This window comes from Sapajus apella, unplaced genomic scaffold (genome assembly GCF_009761245.1).
Source record: "Sapajus apella isolate SASKATOON/1434 unplaced genomic scaffold, GSC_monkey_1.0 scaffold7, whole genome shotgun sequence".
NCBI classification, from domain to species: Eukaryota; Metazoa; Chordata; class Mammalia; order Primates; family Cebidae; genus Sapajus; species Sapajus apella.
This window is the reverse complement of record NW_022436947.1, coordinates 32,662,097-32,681,078: the sequence shown is the minus strand read 5'-3', so window position 1 is coordinate 32,681,078 and position 18,982 is coordinate 32,662,097. Positions and strand designations below refer to the sequence as shown.

Sequence of the window (18,982 nt, the reverse complement as noted above, 5' to 3'; positions counted from 1 at the left end):
ACAACATTCCTTATGCTCACCAAATTGAAATTGTTGTTTTTCCAGAAAATTCCCTTGGTACATTTTAGAAGAAAATTACTAGCAAAACTGATGGATATTGATTCTGAGGCAAGAGGAATAGAAGCCCATAGATGAGGAGGGAAATTAAATTACAGCCACATGACAAAGCTGGGCTACGCTATTTTGTCGTAGGAGTCTAAGCAAAGTGAAACAGCATGAGACCCATATGGTTTTCTCTAGAACATGAGACAAATGGAGGACAAGAGGATTTAAGTCTTTTACTTGTATAAAACATTCTAAAAATAAAAATCACTGCCCAATGTTTACATACTTTTCCAGAATACATGTTCATGTACAATCTATCATTTAGTTTAATCCTAAGCCCTACAGTGGGGCTTTTATTACTGTTGCTCATATGGTGCAGATGAGTGTGTGGCTATTAAGTGACTTTCACAGGCACAGAGATATCAAAAGCTACAGGGAATCCTCCACTGAAAGTCTAGAATTTTTCTGCCAAATCAAACTAGTTTAAAATACTATTTGTTTTGGTATTCAATTGCAGGCACAGGTTTTGAAGAGACGGATAAAAAAGTATTGATTAATTTTGGTCACAAATCCAGAATTGTTTATTAAGTCCTCTTAAATTCTTAGGAATTTAAAGGCATTTTCAAGAGAAGTCAATGTTTATATGAAATCTGGCAATACTAGGGGAGGGAAAAAAAAAAGGTTGAATGTGATGTAGTACAAAAAGTGACCTCTAGGAGTCAGGCTTAACAAATCAAAGTAATGACTGTGTGTGCTTGGCTGCCTATCAGTTAAAAATCTCTACGAATCAGTGCTTCTCAAGAACAAAGATAATGAATATTTATAAGGATGACCTCGATGAGAACATATGGTCTTAAGGTATATTCTGAATTATTTTAAAAATGCCTACATTATTATCAGGATAATTTTGTATGTTCAACCCATGTGGTCCATATTGCTTTAAAGCTAGCTACAATTAATAGTCTAGGTCTTTAAAAAATTAGTTCCTCCATTTTGTATACGTACTTACTTGGCAGAATGTTAGATCATCAGTGGGAAAAATGGAGAAAACTTTTTTTTTTTCTTATTTTGGATTCAGTGAGATTTCAAGTCAACTCTGGCCATGGCCTTGCCTGAGGCAATAAGTCAAATGAACTCTCCAGTCCACAAGTTCATAAAGCAATGAACCAAGTATGTCCTTCCTCGTGTGGTATGCATGACAAGTGGCATTTACTGCTGCCCTTACTAAAGAAAGCTATGAAAGGTCCCCCTCCACTTGCCCGATAGCCTTGTAGGTGTCCTCGGATGCTTTTCAGAGGTACTGGGTCCCAGTGCACTTCGGCTAAGGTACTGTTCACCACATTCACCCGCACATTCCCGGGAGCCACCATTGGGACTAGGAAAAGGACAGGGAAGTGGTAGAAGTATCAATGTTATTTTGAATTTCATCCATAAATATCACTATCTCCAATAATTTTGGATTAAAGCGTATTCCAGTCCTATTCCATGGATTATTAAGGCTTGAATACAGATTTTGGGGTAAATTACTTTGTGAGAGATTTTTTTTTTTAAAGATGGGGTTTTGCTATGTTGCCCAGGCTAGACTTAAAATCCTTGGCTCAAAGGCTTCTCCTACCTCAGTGTCCTGAGTAGGAAAACAAGATTTTTTTTTTTTTTAAGTGTGATTAACCCTTGAACAACATGGGTTTGAACTGCATGGGTCCACTTACACATGGATTTTTTTTACCCCCATAAATACAGTCAGCCCTCTACATCTGCGGGTTCTGCACCTACAGCCAAAGAAGATGGAAAACACGGTATTTCCAGGTGCAAACCCCACGGATATGGAGGGCTGACTTTTCATATAGGTGGGTTCCATAGGGCCATCTGTGGGACTTGAGTATTTGCAGACTTGTGTATCCTAGGGGGGTGTTCTGGAACCAATCTCCTGTGGATTCCAAAGGACAACTATAACTGCAATCACCATGAACGTTGTGAACGTCTCTTTCTTACACAGCAGGCTGTTTAAACTCAGAGAAGTCATGCAGACTAATCGCGACCTCCCTCCCTTGCAAACTGAGCACCTCTGGAAATGGCCTTGGCTTGCACCTTGGTTAAGTCTGTTTTGCTGGGAAAAGTAGAAAGGAAATGGCATCACTTACGATCTTCTCCAGAATGTCCCATGACTACAGCTGGCTCGGGGGCAAACCCCATGTCATTCAGGGCCTGAACTTTGATCAGGTATGGAACAAAGGTTGGCGTGCCTGAGACAATATATTTGGATACATTTGCCACAACCACAGACGTCCATTCATCATCACCATCTTTCTGGCGCCAGCTAACTTTGTACTGAAGGCCTGGCCCATTAGATTCGAAACCATTCAAGGGCTATAAGAAAAGCCAAATAACCAGAGCTTATAACACAGATCGACTGCACAGTCTTTTATGGGAACAGCAAATTCAATTCCCGGATCTAAGAAAGTGATCACTGAAATACTCAAACACAAGCTATTAACCATTTTCTCCAGGGACCTTCTATCAATTGTGCGCTTGCAATGAGATTCAAAGCTTGTTTGGGATCAACATTTCAAAGATTGTAGATTACTAACTCGAGGCAATAAATACCATATAAGCCTTTCAAACTCTGGCTCTACAGTCAAGGGTAGGTGATTCTGAAGACATTTCAGTCACATGGAATCCTTTATATATTCCTGTTTGTACAACAGTACATCATTGTCCATTTTACTTTCAGATGGAAATCTATGGCCTGTTTTCCTCTTTATTAAAAAAAAAAGGCTACCCTGCCATTCTGTTGTTCCTACATGTTTGTATGAATATAAGTATGTACATATATGTATACATGTAAGTATGCATGTATGGATCTATCTAAAATAGGTTTTGAATTATGAGTAAATATATGCTAATTTTCCAAATTACAAAACACATATGAGTTTCCTCGCTAAGGAAGTTGACTGCTGGGAATAGTTTGGTGATTGTCTTTCAGTGGTTCTTTTTTTTTCTTTCTTTTTTTTGAGACGGAGTCTGGCACTGTCACGCAGGCTAAAGTGCAGTGGCACAATCTCAGCTCACTGCAATCTCCAGCTCCCGGGTTCAAGCTATTCTTCTGCCTCAGCCTCCTGAGTAGCTGGGATTACAGGGGCATGCCACTACACCTGGCTAATTTTCGTATTTTTAGTAGAGACAGGGTTTTATCATGTTGGTCAGGCTGGTTCTGAACTCCTGACCTCGTGATCTGCCCACCTTGGCCTCCCAAAGTGCTGGGATTATAGGTGTGAGCCACGGCACCTGGCCCCAGGTGGTTCTTTAAGATAACACTAGCTAGCATTTTTTTGAGCACAAGTATATGCTAGGCACTGTTCTAGGTGCTTTATATATATTAGCCCCTTTAATAGTATGAAATCGGTTCTATTACCATTTCCATCATACAGATGCCTGACAGAGATGTTAAACAATTGGCCTAAGGTCACAGAGTTAGTGGCAGAGCTGGAATTTATACCCAATCATTCTGGCTCCAGAGCTCAAGCTTTTAACAATTACACAATACTACCTCTCTCTCTCTCTGTGTATATATATATATATATATATATATATATATATACACACACACACACACACACACACACACACACACACATATTTTTCCCTCAGAAATGGGTGAAATGGGATTTTAATGTAGACATTGTTTTCAAACAACTTTTTTTCACTCTAAAAAATAGCGAATAAATTTAAAGGCATCATAGCTCACCTTCCATGTAATCACCAAATTATCAGGCTCTGATCCCAGTCCTTCCACAGCCGTGGGATTTTTATCTGGTTCTAGAAGTTAAGCAGCCACATATGCTTAAGCTTTGTCTTTTGCAAAGAGTGGAAAATTTTTTATTTCATTTTATACCCCAGAAGTCCAGCTTTCCTGTTTTACCTGAGGCCTTTGTCAAATACTGCTCAGATGCCTCACTGGGCAAGCTCTTCCCAATGCTGTTCACGGCTGTCACACGGAAGGAGTAGTTCACATAAGGAGACAGCTTCAGCTGGGCTGTGGTCTGTGTTCCAGAAACTTCGGTTTGGTGGTGCCACAGCCCTGGCTCGTGCATCGCATCTTCATAATCGATGATGAATTCTGGCCATGACACACACACACACACACACCAAACCCAAGAAAGTGAATGCAATTACCCCAGGGGTAGCTGCTAGTGAAAACTAGGGCACGGCAAATTCAACTTACAGGAACAGCAAATTCAATTCCTAGACCTACAGAAAGTGATCATTGAAATACTAAAGCACAAGCTATTAACCATTTCCATTAACCATTAGCCAGGCGTAGTGGTGCGCACCTGTAGTCCCAGCTACTCAGGAGGCTGAGGAAAGAGAATTGCTTGAACCCAGGAGGCGGAGGCTGCAGTGAACAGAGATTGCACTACTGCACTCCAGCCTGGGCAACAGAGTGAGACTCCATCTCAAAAAAAAGAACCACCTAGAAGATATGCACCAAGCTATTCCCAGCAGTCAACTTTTTTAGTGGGGAAAGCATATCTGTGTTTTCTGGTTTTGGAAAATTAACATACATTTATTCATAATTCTAAACCTATTTTAGATAGCTCCAACATGAGCAACCAAACATGATTTATTTTACTTTCAAGAAAAATGCCATTAAAATAGTTTGATTTCAGAGTTCTATCATTATCCTCAACACTTAAGCATACATGGTAACACTTTAGTGGAAAATGGCATCTCACTGTATTTAATTTCTCCTATTATGAAAAAAATTTGACCATCTTTTCATATATTTAAACTTTTTAGGGATATATAGATTAATTCTAAACAGTTTTAGATTTTACCTAATCTGGTATTCTTTCTCCAGCATGCTGAGTTTAGCTACTTAAAACTGTTTAGAATTAATCCATATATCCCTAAAAAGTTTAAATATATGGAAAGATAATCACTTTTTTTCATAATAGGAGAAATTAAATATGAGATGCCATTTTTCACTCAACATATGGGCAATATCGAATGTTTAGCACACTTTGTTGACTATGACACAAAGAAGCAATCATTCTGACTTTGTAGGAAGGGTATAAGTTGCAACAACTTCTGTATAAGACAATTTGGAAAATCTGTCAATATTTAAGGCACATACTCTTTGAGAAATTTTACTTCTAGCAATTTATTTTGAATAAATGTGCTCACACAAATGGCTCAAACACACATGAGAACGAATCTACATTGCAGTATTATTTACAATTGAAATAACCTAATTGCAAACAACCTAAACATCCATCAATAGGACACTGACTAAACAAATTACACTATGTCCACAAAATGGAATACTCTGCAGCTGTTAAAAATGACTGTTGGACAAGTGCAGGGCTCACACCTGTAATCTCAGGACTTTGGGAAATCCAGGTGGGTGGAGCCAAGGAGTCTGAGACCAGGCTGGGCAACCTAGTAAAACTCCTTCTCTTCAAAAAATTAGCTGGGTGTGGTAGTGTGCATCTATAGTCCCAGGTATTAGGGAGGCTGAGGAGGGAGGATCACCTGAGACCAGGAAGTCGAGGCTGCAGTGAACCATGATCAAGCCACTGCACTCCAGTCTGGGCAACAGGGTGAGACCCTGTCTCAAAAACAGAGAAAAAAAATGCATAGGGCTGTTCCATATGTGCTGAAATGAAAGATTTCTAAAATGTATTGTTAAGTGAAACTAAGCAGGGTATAGAATCATGTGTGCTGTGTACTATGCTTGTGTAAACGTAAAAAAAATTACTATAACAAATAGACATATTCACTTGCATGTACGTGCATTACCTCTCAGAGAATATACACTAGCACTGGTGTGGCCAGAAGCCCTGGGAGTCAGGAATGGGAGGAAGACATAGTTTTCAGTGCACACCCTCTGCATCTACTAAAATCCGTGGTCTGTACACATTTTACCCTTGTAAAATAATAAGTATTTGGATATTCACTGATTGCCTACTATGTGCCAGGAGCCATAAATGAACTACAAACACAAAGATAAACTAAAAATATTGTATGTGTTGCAGTGGGAACTGAAAATATTATATGTGTTGCAGTGGGAACTGAAAATATTGTATGTGTTGCAGTGGGAACTGAAAATATTCTATGTGATGCAGTGGTTCAAAACTAAGTCCTTGGAGTTCCACTTTCAATACACATTCATCTTCGGGTGATCTCCAGTCCTATAAATGGTTAACTTTCACATTTATATCTCTAGTCCGGACCTCTTCCCTGAACTGCAGACTCAGAACGTCCAACTGTCTGCTCGACAATTCCACTTGGTTATCCATGACAACATCTCAGACTGGATAGGACCAAAACTAATCCCAATCTTCCTCTCCAGTTGACAGTGACAACCCTGGAATCCTTGTTTCCCCATGTCTTCCACACTCTTGGTAGTACAATGGCCTGTGTACCATTAAAATATATCCCAAATCTGTCCATTTCTCAGCCTATTCCAGGCCACCCTCCTCTCTTATGAGAATGATCACATAACTTCCTAACTCAGTAGTTCCCAGACTTTCTCGGCTCACAATGTACTTAATGTCTCCATAATTTATTTTTCATGGCTCCCTTAAGCTAAAAGAATGACCTAATGTTTTCATGTATTAAGTAGCTAGGTTCATACAACTTGATATGTTGTATGTTATACCTTAAATAAATTTAAACAATTTAAATTTTAAACAATTTTAAAACTGTTCATATCTTAACAATTTAAAGCTTCTCTTCTACAACTTCTCAAACCTTGTAAACAGATTGGACACCGCCTTCCACATCTCCTGCTCCCCAGTGATTTCCATGTGGCACTTGCTTTTTACCATAGCACACGCTTTGCAGAGATATAACATTATCACAAAATGACAAGAGATATATAGTTGAACTTGTCATCTGCCCCAAGCGAATTTCATGTGATGTCTGACAAATATCACTGTTAATTTTTTTAACATCAAAATTTAAAGGTAAAGCTTTACAATTATCCGAAGGGATAATTCGCTGAGGTACCACTGGGCATTTCAGTGCACCGTCTGGGAACCATGGTCTTTCCCAGTCTCTCTGCTTCTCTTCCTGTTCTTCTATAGACTATTTTTAATAGACAAGCCAGAGTTATTCATTCACCCCTCCCCTGTTAAAACTCTCCAAGGGCTTCCCCATCCTCACAGTGACCTACAGGCCCTTGCACAATTCCCACCCCAGACACCCACTGCTTAACTCTTCACCTCTTTGACCTTCTGTCCTCCTTCACTTTCCCTTGTTCATTTCACTGCAGCCTCACTGGCCTCCTCACAGACATGCCCCTGTCTTAGGGCTTTTGCCCTTTTCCTTTGCTCTTGCTGGAAAGTTCTTCCCCTAGACAACTGCGTAGTATACTCACTGACCTCCCTCCCCTGTCTTGATTGACATATTCAAATGTTCTTTTCTTAGTGTGTCCTTCCACATTCACACTATTCACAATTATACCCCTAGCTCCCCATCTCTTTCTGCTGATTTGTTTTATTGCATGTCCTAAACACAGATACACATACAACCATATGTATTAATAGATATATATAAGTTTGAGTCCTCTAGGAGACAAAGACTAAGACAGAATTAGAAATGGAGAGGTCTACTTGGGAAAATGCCCATGGAAGAAAAAAGGGAAAGGAAGCAGGGAAGCCTGAAGGGGGAAGTTCCTTCAGACCACAATGTTGGTCTGACATCTGTAACAGAAAGAGAAGGAGGGAAAGAGGAGTGAGTAGGAAAAGCCTCAGACTACAGTACAGTGTAGCTCTGGGATAGGCTCAGCTAGGTCAACCAGGAGGCCAGAGTACAGTCTGCCCATGAGAAGAGTTTTGCATTAGGCATGTGTGACTTCTGAGACCGTACCAAGCAACTGGAGCACCCCAAGGAGTGTGGCCTCATGTGAACCCTGCAGTGGAGCCTTACAGAAGGAGAAGCAGATGGAGGCTGTCAGTTAACACACTTTACAGCAGGTTCTCTCTTGAAGGTAGATCTAAGTCTTCTGTGTGTGTGTATATATATATGTATATATATATATGTTTACATGCAGATACAATGACATTATACTTAATAACGTATTATTAATTTTATCTTATGTATGGCCTCATCTAAAATATAAGCTCCATAACGACAGAGATTTTTGACTATTTTGTTTTAGAACAATGTCTGGCACATAGTAGGCACTCAAAAATATTTGTCGAATGAATGAGTAAATGAATGAAAAAGTAGAAGTGCCTCAAAATCTAAAGGTATTATTTTAATATGGGGAAAAAGAGTCTCCAAGCCATCTAACCAGCTAACTCTGGTTAACGCACCCAATGAGCTAGAAGACTGGGCCTGGATGACTATGTGTTCTGATCAAGGACACTGAAAACTCAGTAGAGAAAAAAGGACCATTAAACAACACAAGACAGAGGTAAGGCTTTGGTTAAATTTTAGTGGAAATATTCTACTTTACCAGGAAGTGCAATAAATCAACACACCTATGATTTCAGAATCATCTTAGGTTGTCATCAGAAAGGAATTCAGTCTTCCTGTAGTATATGCTTGAAGGTAATCATATATTTCAGGCATGTAACCTGATTGTGTCTACCTCTTAAGTATCTCTTTGGCTTTACATTAAACTTCTAAGCTTACCTATAGTCTAATTTTATTACACTTCTAGTATCCTTATGACACTGTCCTTCATTATCTTATTCCCTAGGCTTATGTCACCAAGGTGAGATGCTCACATTGTTGAATGGGCAACTCTGTAGCAAGGACTAATGAAAAGAAAGAGACCTAGGTTGGAAATTAAGGTAGAACCTATGATCTACGCCCAGTTCTGTTACCAACCGTGGGTTGAAAAGTTACTTTACTCAACAAGCCTCAATTTCCTAATATGAAGACAGGGCCATTCAGCACTTGCTCCTCCTAACCTTTTCTCCCAGAAGAAATGGGCAAAACAAGCGACTAACTTAAGGTGCACCTTCCTACTGTGGTAGGTATTTAAAGTGATTTTTATTGATCTTAAACAAAAATAACAGTGTCTTTGATTAATCAACATCTTCAGCAATTAAGTGGTGTCCTATTCTAGAAGGTGTAACCAGGAATAACTTCAGCTCTGAAGAGAGGAAGGACATAAATAAATATTTTTGTTCTATCAGTAATGAAGCAGAGAATCCCAGTGAATACCTTTGTGAGGAAATTCAGTTGACTGTTACAAAGTGCTTCAAACATGGCCATTTAGTCGGTCGGTAATAGAGCAAATAATACCACATACTTGTAATAGGGCTATTGTTGTCATCGCCTGGGGTCCATGACAGCTGAACACTTTTGTCAAGTTGATCTGTCAGTTCTAAGTCAAAGGGAGGATTTGGAACATCTGTAGACCAAACATACACACATCATCGTCACCCATCCATCTTTAAGAGGTTCTCCTTTACTCATGATACTATTCACAGAGGGGACATCTTAAAGACACATAACAGTTGATAGTCAATGAGCATGCGACTGAAAGGAAATGCGAACAGCTGAGGTTGCTGGGAACACACGAGTACACCCAAGATAACCCATCAATGAGTTCTGCTCACTTGTTTATCAAAGGAAACGAAAACATTTGTAACCAAATCCAGTGAGGCAGATACATATGGTTCATCAGCACTCTCAGTGTGTCTTCTCATAAACATGAATGGGCACAAACATGAAAAACAATAAGCTTAATTTCTAATACATGGAAAACAGAGAATAGCCACTGCTGAAAAACAAATATAGGCAAATAAAAGGTGCTGTTTAAAGAAAATTCAAATGTTCTTTCTGAAACATGCTGAATAACGGATTTGGGGGCTCTGAAAAAATATTTATATTTGCGAGAGAATTCTGAAATAGACGCTATGGGGGTAGCCCTCAGCATGCGTAAGTGTGTTTACTCCCAGAGGACAGCAGTGTATAGACAGACACATGTTGGGACAAAAGAGTCCCGGAAGCATGTCTGCCTCTTCTAATAGTGTTGTTCCCCCCAGACCTTTGACCTTGCTCTTAGGAGTAACTCTGGCACTCAGGGCACCAGAGACCATATAAATATATGTGCCTTTTTTCTTATCAGTGATAAAACAGTAAAAGTCTACAAAGCATAGGTTTTATACTGGATAACTAAATACAATATTATTGTGCAAAATCAGCTGAGATTATGTCAAAAAATTGGTTTTTGTACTGATGTGCTGAATAAAGATGAAGGTTCTCTTAATAAAAAGATTTCTGGAAATGATTTCTGACATATTTTCCAGATTCTAAAAAGTCACACAACATGAATGTGCCCGTCCTTTTGGTCTTTCTTAAGTGATCTGTCTTTTGTCAACACATGGTGAGTCAGTTTTCTCTGATATAAAAGCTAAATGTTGTTCTAAACATCCATTTTTCTCCTAGATACATTTCTTGAAAATGGAATCCCAAAACAAGATTTATTTTTCCAAAACAATTTTTAACAAATTGAGGTGAAAACCTAATTTGTAGAATGATATTAGAAATAGTCTTTTCATTCTGTAAAATGTGGATGATGGCTTTTAAAAAAGCAATATGCTACTTGACAAGGAAATTGCATCAAAGAGGGACTGTCATCAAACGAAATGATTTTATGATAGCACATGAACTATTTGAAACAACTGGCCATGAACTTGGTGAAAAATCTAGGGTTATGATGAAGAAATGATTCATTGTCAGTAAATGGATGACATCACATAACAACTAACAGAGCCCCTTTCCTTAAGAGACACAATTATGTGACATAGAAAGTTATCAATATTTTCTGCAGATGTGAAATTGTTTGACAGAAAACAGAGAAAGAAGACTCATATTAGTTTACCGTAAACGGGAACTGGAGTTGGAGTAGGAGCTAGAAAGGACATTAATATAAAGGGTTTTAATCAAAATTAGTAATGGAAAGATACAAGATAGCACAAGATGACAAAGACTGTACATTATTCAAGATTATAAAACTAAGCCCTATGCGTAGCTGTGAAACACAGCATTGTTAAACATGCAGTAACAATTGAGGGAAAAAAACTTCAATTTTAAATACAAGTAGATTATTTCTCTTGATTTTATTACAAAAATGTTACTAATGTGCATATCTACTATTTCACCCAGTGCTGCTACATAGTATATTTATACTTAAATTATTGCCTTCAAGGCATCTTTCAAAGAAGAAAAACATGGGTATGAACTCACCCATGCATATTAACAAGCAAACATTTGACATTTACAATTTTTATCTTATTTTTCCTTTTCAACCAAATGCAGCGAAGCCAGTTGTGCTATTTTTGTTCTCTTTCTTACCAACAACGCTAAGCACAGCGCTGGCGGAGACGCTGTCCAGAGTGGTGTTGGCCACACACGTGTAGGTCCCACTGTCATCATCACTGACATCAGCTACCACCAGATGATCCTTGTCAACAGTGAACCTGTGGACAGAATGCATTCAGAGCAGCAAAAATGGACATTCAGCCACACCCTATAATTGCTTTACTGGCAGGAAAGAAACTGTACATTTGATAAAAGAGAAAGATGGTACAAATTTTCAAATATTAGAGCAAAACACTTAACACTTTAAGAATGATTAAAGTTGGAAAGCAGTGAGAATGAACTAGAATCTTGGGTTAGAAGGTGTAAGTCCTCTGGTATAGTATTTTTCAACCAGCCCTCCAGAGCACGGGTTCCCCAAACCCTGGGCCATGGACTGGTACTGTCCTGTTAGGAACTGGGCTGCAGAGGGGACCGCTGCTCTAGAGGGTATGGTAGGTGTTTTCCTTAAGTCCCCGGGGAATGGGCGAGTGAAGCTGAGCTTCGCCTCCTGTCACAAAAGCAGCAGAACTGGATTCTCATAGGAAGGTGAACCCTATTGGGAACTGTGCAGGTGAGGGATTGAGATTGTGCACTCCTTATGATCACCTAATGCCTGAGGATCTGTCACTGTATATATTACATGTAATAATATATACATGTATATACATATTACAATGTAATAATAATAAAGTACACAATAAATGTAATGCACTTGAATCATTCTGAAACCATTGTGCTGTGGAAAAATTGTCTTCCATGAAACCAGTCCCTGGTACCAAAAAGGCTGGGGACCGCTGCTCTAGAGGGAGTGGTAGAAACTTCCTTAAGTTCCCAGGGGAATGAAGTAAAGGCTAGTTCCAGCATTATCCTTACTGAAGGGCCTTACTAAGGCTTTTGCTGCCATGAAACACTGGAAAACCACTCCTTCAGTTCAACTTCTATTAAAGTATTTATTTTAAATACTTTATTATTCACTGCAGAAATTTCATGTCATTTTCTTACATGTATAAACTCTTACAGGAGAAATTAAATGCAAAGAATAATAATTTGCTTTATCACTAGAAACACAAAGATTTAAATGAACAACCTTTACCGAGAGTTTTCTAGCGGTTACTTGTGAGCATGAAAAATTGCTCAGTAGATCAAAAAATTAATGTATAGAGGATTCATGTATTATTTTAATGAAGCTGCATAAATCATAAACTGTCTTCTCAGTTAATTTCCAAGTAAAAGTTTCAGTCAACTTAACCTGATGGTCATTTCTTTATGTTTCTTTTTCATCCTTTTTTTTTCTTTTTTTTTAAAGACAGGGTCTCACTCTGTCACCCAGGCTGTAGTACAGTGGTGCAGTCACAGCTCACGGCAATCTCAGCCTTCTGGGCTCAGGTAATTCTCCCACCTCAGCCTCTCGGGTAGCTGGGACCACAGGTATGAGACCACCACACCCGGTTATCCTTTTCATCTTTATCAACTCAACAAATAAAATTGACTAGTTCAAGCATAAAACTAGATGGAGACTCTAGGCACATAAAAGAGAAGGCCACAGAATTCTTCAGGGGCCATTAACAAGCAATAGGGCAAGCTTTAGGTACCACAACTTTAGGTCAGCTGCAGGTGAACCACAGAAATGATTTCGACCAGAATACTGCATTCCTTCTAATAGACAGCGAGGCCTACAGCCACTTTGCTAAAATTCACACATTCCAGTCTGTACTGCTACATCAAATCGAGGGTCTCATCTGGAAAATCCCATGACCTTTATTCCATTCTTAACTAAATCTAAGCATGCTTGGGTTCTTTAAAGCTTTACCTGTTTTTGTTTTTCCTTCCCCTTCCACTGGCTTTAGGTAAAACCAAAAGAAAAACTCCTTATCCAAATAAAAATGAGTGTCTTTTAAAATACTGACAAGGATTTGAGCAGTCTTTGGTGATTAAAGAGGTCATATTTCTGCTTATTTGTAGAATGGTAATGAAAACATCTGTTGAGATTTTGCTGTTCAAGGTATAAAACAATGGATGTTGTCCAAGGCCTGAGGGTTTTTTCCCATCCTGAATTACACAAGAGACTAGCATTCAAAGATAGACAAACATTCTCGGGGTCCTATTTCAATCACCTGGTACCTTCTTAGGTACATATATTTTACAGTAGGGAGAAAATGCATCTCTCTCTGTTTTGGAGACAGCAGACTTCAGAAACTAAAAACATCACCATAACTGACTACATAATAGACCTTTAGTTCAAGAATAGCTTAAAGAAAGAATGAAGAGAAAGTAAAGAAATCGGCTTCAAATACCTTTCATCACTGGGCAGTTCTTCATTGTCCTTCAGCCACAGGACAGTGAGGACTAAGGTGTGATCATGTTTCACTTTGCATTCAAACGACACCATGCCCCCTCTTTGCACAACTGCATATTCAGGCTGTTTAATGATCCATGTAGGATCTGAAATGTAAAGTTATCGTTATCCATTTGGCAAAGCTGGAAAATCTGTTCAAAGTCATTTAAAACTTAAAAAAACACATAACCTCTGCCTTACCTTTGATTTCTAAGTGGACGTCATTCTTTGCCATCCCTAATTTATTCCTTGCAACACACGTGTAAGTTCCCGTACTGTCCTTTTGGGCCACAGGAATCTCCAAAGTTCCATTTTCATGTAAAACATAAATATCTTCATGAAGAGCACTTCCTTTAGCTCCTTTAAACCTTTCATTACAGAAATTATCAGGATGAGAATAAAAGCACATATATTTTGAAGTCAGACATAAAATATCATGTTCAAGGTCAGCACAGCCATGATGTATGTTAAAGTTGCAAGGCTATAAGGATTGTACTTTTAAAAGCAAAAATAGGAAAATATTCAGGGGACGAAAAAAAGGCTTGTATGTCAGATAGGAAAAGTGAAACGGATGAAGCAAACTAAGTGTGAATCTGTCACCTTCACTAGGAAAATCATCTCCATAAGCATCCATTTTTCTTCTCTGGGGTGAAGGTGGGGACCTGGGGAGATTTTCCTTTAATCTTAACCCTGCCTTTATTCTGACCTCAGTAGTTGGAGCTTAGCATAGCATCTGGGACCTGACAGATGATCAGTAAAGAATGTTCCAGTTTTCGTTCATTCATTCTTTCTAAGTCATTGCCTATCCATCCTCTGCCTTGTCTCTTTCAGGTAAAGTAAACAAGCTAGGAGGAGCTAGAGGGCTTAAACCTCGGGTGGCATATAAAAGGGGATGATCTTAAGTGGGGAGTAAAAGAACATGGGAGATCTTGGCTGGATCCAAGTCAGGAAGATCCGGTGCCAGAATTACTAAAAAGAAACAAGGGTAAAAACAAATTCTGCTTTGGAGCTTATAGAACCCTCCACTACCCCACATGATATTTTATTATCAAGGAATATCCCCTAACTAATCCCGCCTGCCACTACTCACAAAGTCCCAGGGGATGTCCATGACACTGTAAAATACAGCAGCCTTAAATTAAAAAAAAAATCATTTACATGTAGATCTGTGCTTGACAGAGTGTGCTGCTAAACAGATTGTACACGTGAAACTATTTAACACAGAACTAGTTAATAAATATTTGAATGAATTTAATAATTAACAGTGAATGCATGAATTTAATAATTAACAGTGTAGGCCAGGCACTGTGGCTCACACCTATAATCTCAGCACTTTGGGAGGCCAAGGTGGGTGGATCACCTGAGGTTACAAGTTGGAGATCAGCTTAGCCAACATGGTGAAACCACGTCTCTATGAAAAATACAAAAATTAGCTGGGCATGGTGGTGGGTGCCTGTAATCCCAGCTACTCTAGAGGCTGAGTCAGGAGAATCACTTGAACCCAGGAGGCGGAGGCTGCAGTGAGCTGTGATTGTGCCACTGCACTCCAGCCTGGGTAATGAAGTGAGACTCTGTCTCAAGGGAAAAAAAAAATTAACAGTGTAATGAATTGTGCACTGTTTTTCCATGCTTGGTTGTTTTTTTAAAAATAAAACCCAACATATTTAGAATATGAAGTCTTTAGCAGACACTTTAAGTATTGAAAAACACACAGAGCTGCTACTTACCACTCAATGGTTGGGAGAGGAGACCCAAAGAAGGCACAGTCTAGTAAAGCAGGTCTGTTTGCAATGACCTGGTAGAGTGTGTTTGCAGGTGTGAGGATTCGTGGTGGCTCAGCTGTAAATATTTTTAAAAGGTAAAGTAACTATTACAATACATTTTAGGACTACAGTGTATTTATTGTATTTTGTTTCAAAGTCATTAAAATTTATGGTAAAGCACAATCAATCTCTCTCCTTATGTTTTGTACCAGGCGTAATACTGCCAGTCACTCAAGGCAGAAAAATACATATTTTTCTCTCTCTACCTCCTGCCCCACTTCTTGCTCAGGCATTATTTTAGTTGTTGATTTACTGTGAGTCCACTGCAGTCTTGGAATGAGACTTTTAATTGTTTTATCCCCAGCACAGTGTCTGGCACAAAAATAACAATCAAGTATATTTTTGTCGAATGACTGACTCATCATAACCCTAGTGGGTGGGAATGGTGGGGGAACACATAAGCTGGCAGAAAAAACCAGAGTGGTGAGCATGATGACTAAAAAAATGGAACTACAGCAACAGAAACAAAAACAGACAAATAGGATTACACCAAACTAAAAAGCCTGCAGAGTCAGAGAGATGGTCCACAGAGTGAAGAGACAGCCTCTATAGAAGGGCAGAAAACATTTGCAAACCATCTATCTGGTAAGGGGTTAATACCAAAATATATAAAGAGCTCAAATAATTCAATATTAAGAAAATGAATAATCTGATAAAAATGGGCAAAGGACTGGACTAGACATTTATCAAAAGAAGATATACAAATGGCTGACAGGTATTACGGGAAAATGCCCAGCATCACCAGTCATCAGATAAATGTAAATTAAAACCACATGAGATATTATGTCACACCTATTAGAATGGCTACTATCAAAAAGAGGAGATCTAAGTGTTGGCAAGCATGTGGAGAAAAGGGAACATTAAATACTGTGGGAGGAGGGAATACAAGTCAGTATAGCCATTATGGAAAATGTTATAAAGATTGTGTACACTGTTTATACTCAAAACATTAACTGTTTATACGCGAAACTACCATATGATCCAACAATCCCATTACTGGGTATATATCAAAAGGAAAGAAAATCAGTATGTCAAGATATTTGAACCCTTTCATTCACTGCAGTATTATTCACAATAGTCAAGAATCAACCTAAGTGCCCATCAATGAATGAACAGAATAAAGAAACTGTGGTATATACACACAATGGAATACTATCCAGCCTTAAAAAAGAAGAAAATTCTGTCATTTCCTTCATGTTATTCATGTCTTGACAACATGGATGAACCTGTAGGATGTTATGTTAAATGAAACAGGCCAGATACAGAAAGACAAACATGGCATGATCTCCCTTATATGTAAAATCTAAAAACGTTGTTGAACTCATAAAAGTGGAGATGAAGAAGAAACCAGCAGCCAAAAGTGCTTTCTCAACATCCAACAATATATCTTCACTGCTTAGCTTTTCAGTAGGATTAGTGACCTTCATGTCAAGCATGAAAGAAAAATACCAAGTACTGGTTGGCTTTCTGATGGTAATTTTGTTTGAAAAGGAAGTATATTAATTTCAAAGGGTTGAAGTATAATTTCCTGGCACCATGAAAACAATTCTCACAAAAATTTTCACAAATGTGGCATTTTGGTAGTGTTGTCCAATATAGGAAATATAACATTCACATAAACCAATTATTTGAGAATATGTTTCAGTATATCAGACTTTTTAAAATATATTTTTACAAATAAATGTACATCTGTGACTTGGATGAAGTCCAAGTTTTATGATTAACGGTTTAGTTTTTAAAAATCAGAATCATTAAATTGTTATTTAACTTGTCAGTTTCTTGCGATGGAAGAGCAATAATATTCAGTTACTAATAGCAGACAAATGCTATTTTCCTTTTGAGGGTTTGACACTTAGTCTAAACATCTGTAAGTGGAACAGCCTATTTGACTAGTTTTAGAATGAAGGATTTGCCAGTATAAAAACTGTTATTAAAGGACATTAAAACTGCAATATTCTCTAGGGCAAGGTTTATCTGATCCATCTCTTGTAATTCCAAGTACTGTACAATGCACATAGTAGATGCTCAATGTATTTTTGCTGACTGAGCAGAAAATAACAACAGTCATTAATTTAATTTGCCATGTCTTTAATAAAAGGAGAGCTTACCCAGCACATTTACAAATGCATTTGCCAGTAAATATCCATATTCATTAGAGGCATTGCACTGATATACGGCACTTGATCTTTCTTGAACATTTGAAAAAATAATGGTATCGCCATCAATTTTTCTGCTGGGGTCATCAGGGGCAACTGTTTGGATGTAAAAATAGAAAGTATTTATTCCTATTTGCTTAAAAGATGTATATTAAGCTTGTAAAGTTAGTAGGACATAAATAAAAGCAGATCTAAGTATATGCAGTAAGAATTAGACCAGAATTTAGGCAGAAACCGTAACACTTTTCTTCTCAGAATTTAATATATTGGCAAGGGTATGTCCTCAATATTCACATAGTCTAAAGTAGACTGATTCTGTAACACTAAGCACTCTTTTGAGAGATGCAGAAAAAAACTCCCATAAGTTTAGGTGAAAATTGCATTACAAATTCAGGAAAACATTCCTTGTTCAAGAGATTTTGGTTATTTATGAGAAAAAATCATTAATGATCAAGAGGAAATAGCAAAAGCTAGTAAAAAATAAAGAAACCCTCCAGCTCGCTCAAATCTGTTCCTTTTTGAAGACTCTTCTTGACAGAAATAAATTAAAAAATACATAAACACATAAATATGGGGCTAATAATCAAATGTGAAAATATTTTTCTGCTTTGGATATTCTTGAAGCTGAAGTAGAAATAAATTGTGTACATTCTTCTTGAAGACAACGTTTTCAGCTAAATCTCTCAAGTACTTAAATGTTAGGACCAGGATTTGATCCTTACTGAAGTGGAATAGAACTGGCTGGGTAACATAATAAGTGAGGATTTAGTCCCAGGTATGCCCAGCAATTTGGAATTTCTGTGAGATTAGAGATGAATTCCTTTCTGTGAATGATACACTTCAGGCTCTGAGCTTATATTGCTTTAGAAGTACACTAAGAGGGATTTAGGTCTCTGTCTCAACACGATGATCAGAATCAAAACTAAGTAACAGCACCTTTTCTCTTAAACTGCTCCTGCAACTTGAACCAATTAAGAAGCCTTTATATTCTTTCTAAACACTATTTCTTTTTCTTTGATGATAGGAAAAAAATATGCATCTAAGACATATTTATCACTGCACTTAGACTTACCACTTTTAAAATAAATTCGTTTCATCTGTGGTTTATTAACCCATTGTAACAAAAATCAACCAAACCACAGCATATCCTTGTTTTATGACATATAATCAAGGCATTTTGCGCCTTCATTCTGTAATAGTTTTCCACGGTTGCTGTAACAAATTACCACAAATGTAGTGGCTTAAAACAACACAAATTTACTATCATAGAGTTCTGTAGGTTAGAAGTCTGACATGAG

General features: G+C 38.0%; 1 protein-coding gene across 50 annotated transcripts in view; it reads right to left on the bottom strand.

The window, feature by feature from the left end:
- Positions 1 to 18,982, bottom strand: part of NRCAM (neuronal cell adhesion molecule) — a 315,121-nt gene that overhangs the window by 31,970 nt on the left and 264,169 nt on the right. For 40 of the 50 annotated variants that reach the window (XR_004268326.1, XR_004268330.1, XR_004268327.1 and 37 more), the window contains 11 exons: positions 17,637 to 17,780; positions 15,433 to 15,544; positions 13,907 to 14,073; positions 13,665 to 13,812; positions 11,365 to 11,489; positions 10,892 to 10,921; positions 9,314 to 9,415; positions 3,965 to 4,162; positions 3,791 to 3,861; positions 2,187 to 2,412; positions 1,305 to 1,420 (listed from right to left, as the gene is read on the bottom strand). Coding sequence is in view for 47 of the 50 variants with exons in the window: in XM_032276246.1 (XP_032132137.1) it covers positions 1,305 to 1,420; positions 2,187 to 2,412; positions 3,791 to 3,861; positions 3,965 to 4,162; positions 9,314 to 9,415; positions 10,892 to 10,921; positions 11,365 to 11,489; positions 13,665 to 13,812; positions 13,907 to 14,073; positions 15,433 to 15,544; positions 17,637 to 17,780 (1,439 nt within the window). In the remaining 3 variants the exon portion in view is untranslated. The remainder of the gene's footprint in view (positions 1 to 1,304; positions 1,421 to 2,186; positions 2,413 to 3,790; positions 3,862 to 3,964; positions 4,163 to 9,313; positions 9,416 to 10,891; positions 10,922 to 11,364; positions 11,490 to 13,664; positions 13,813 to 13,906; positions 14,074 to 15,432; positions 15,545 to 17,636; positions 17,781 to 18,982) is intronic. The other 10 variants (XM_032276257.1, XM_032276283.1, XM_032276281.1 and 7 more) reach the window with 1 other exon arrangement.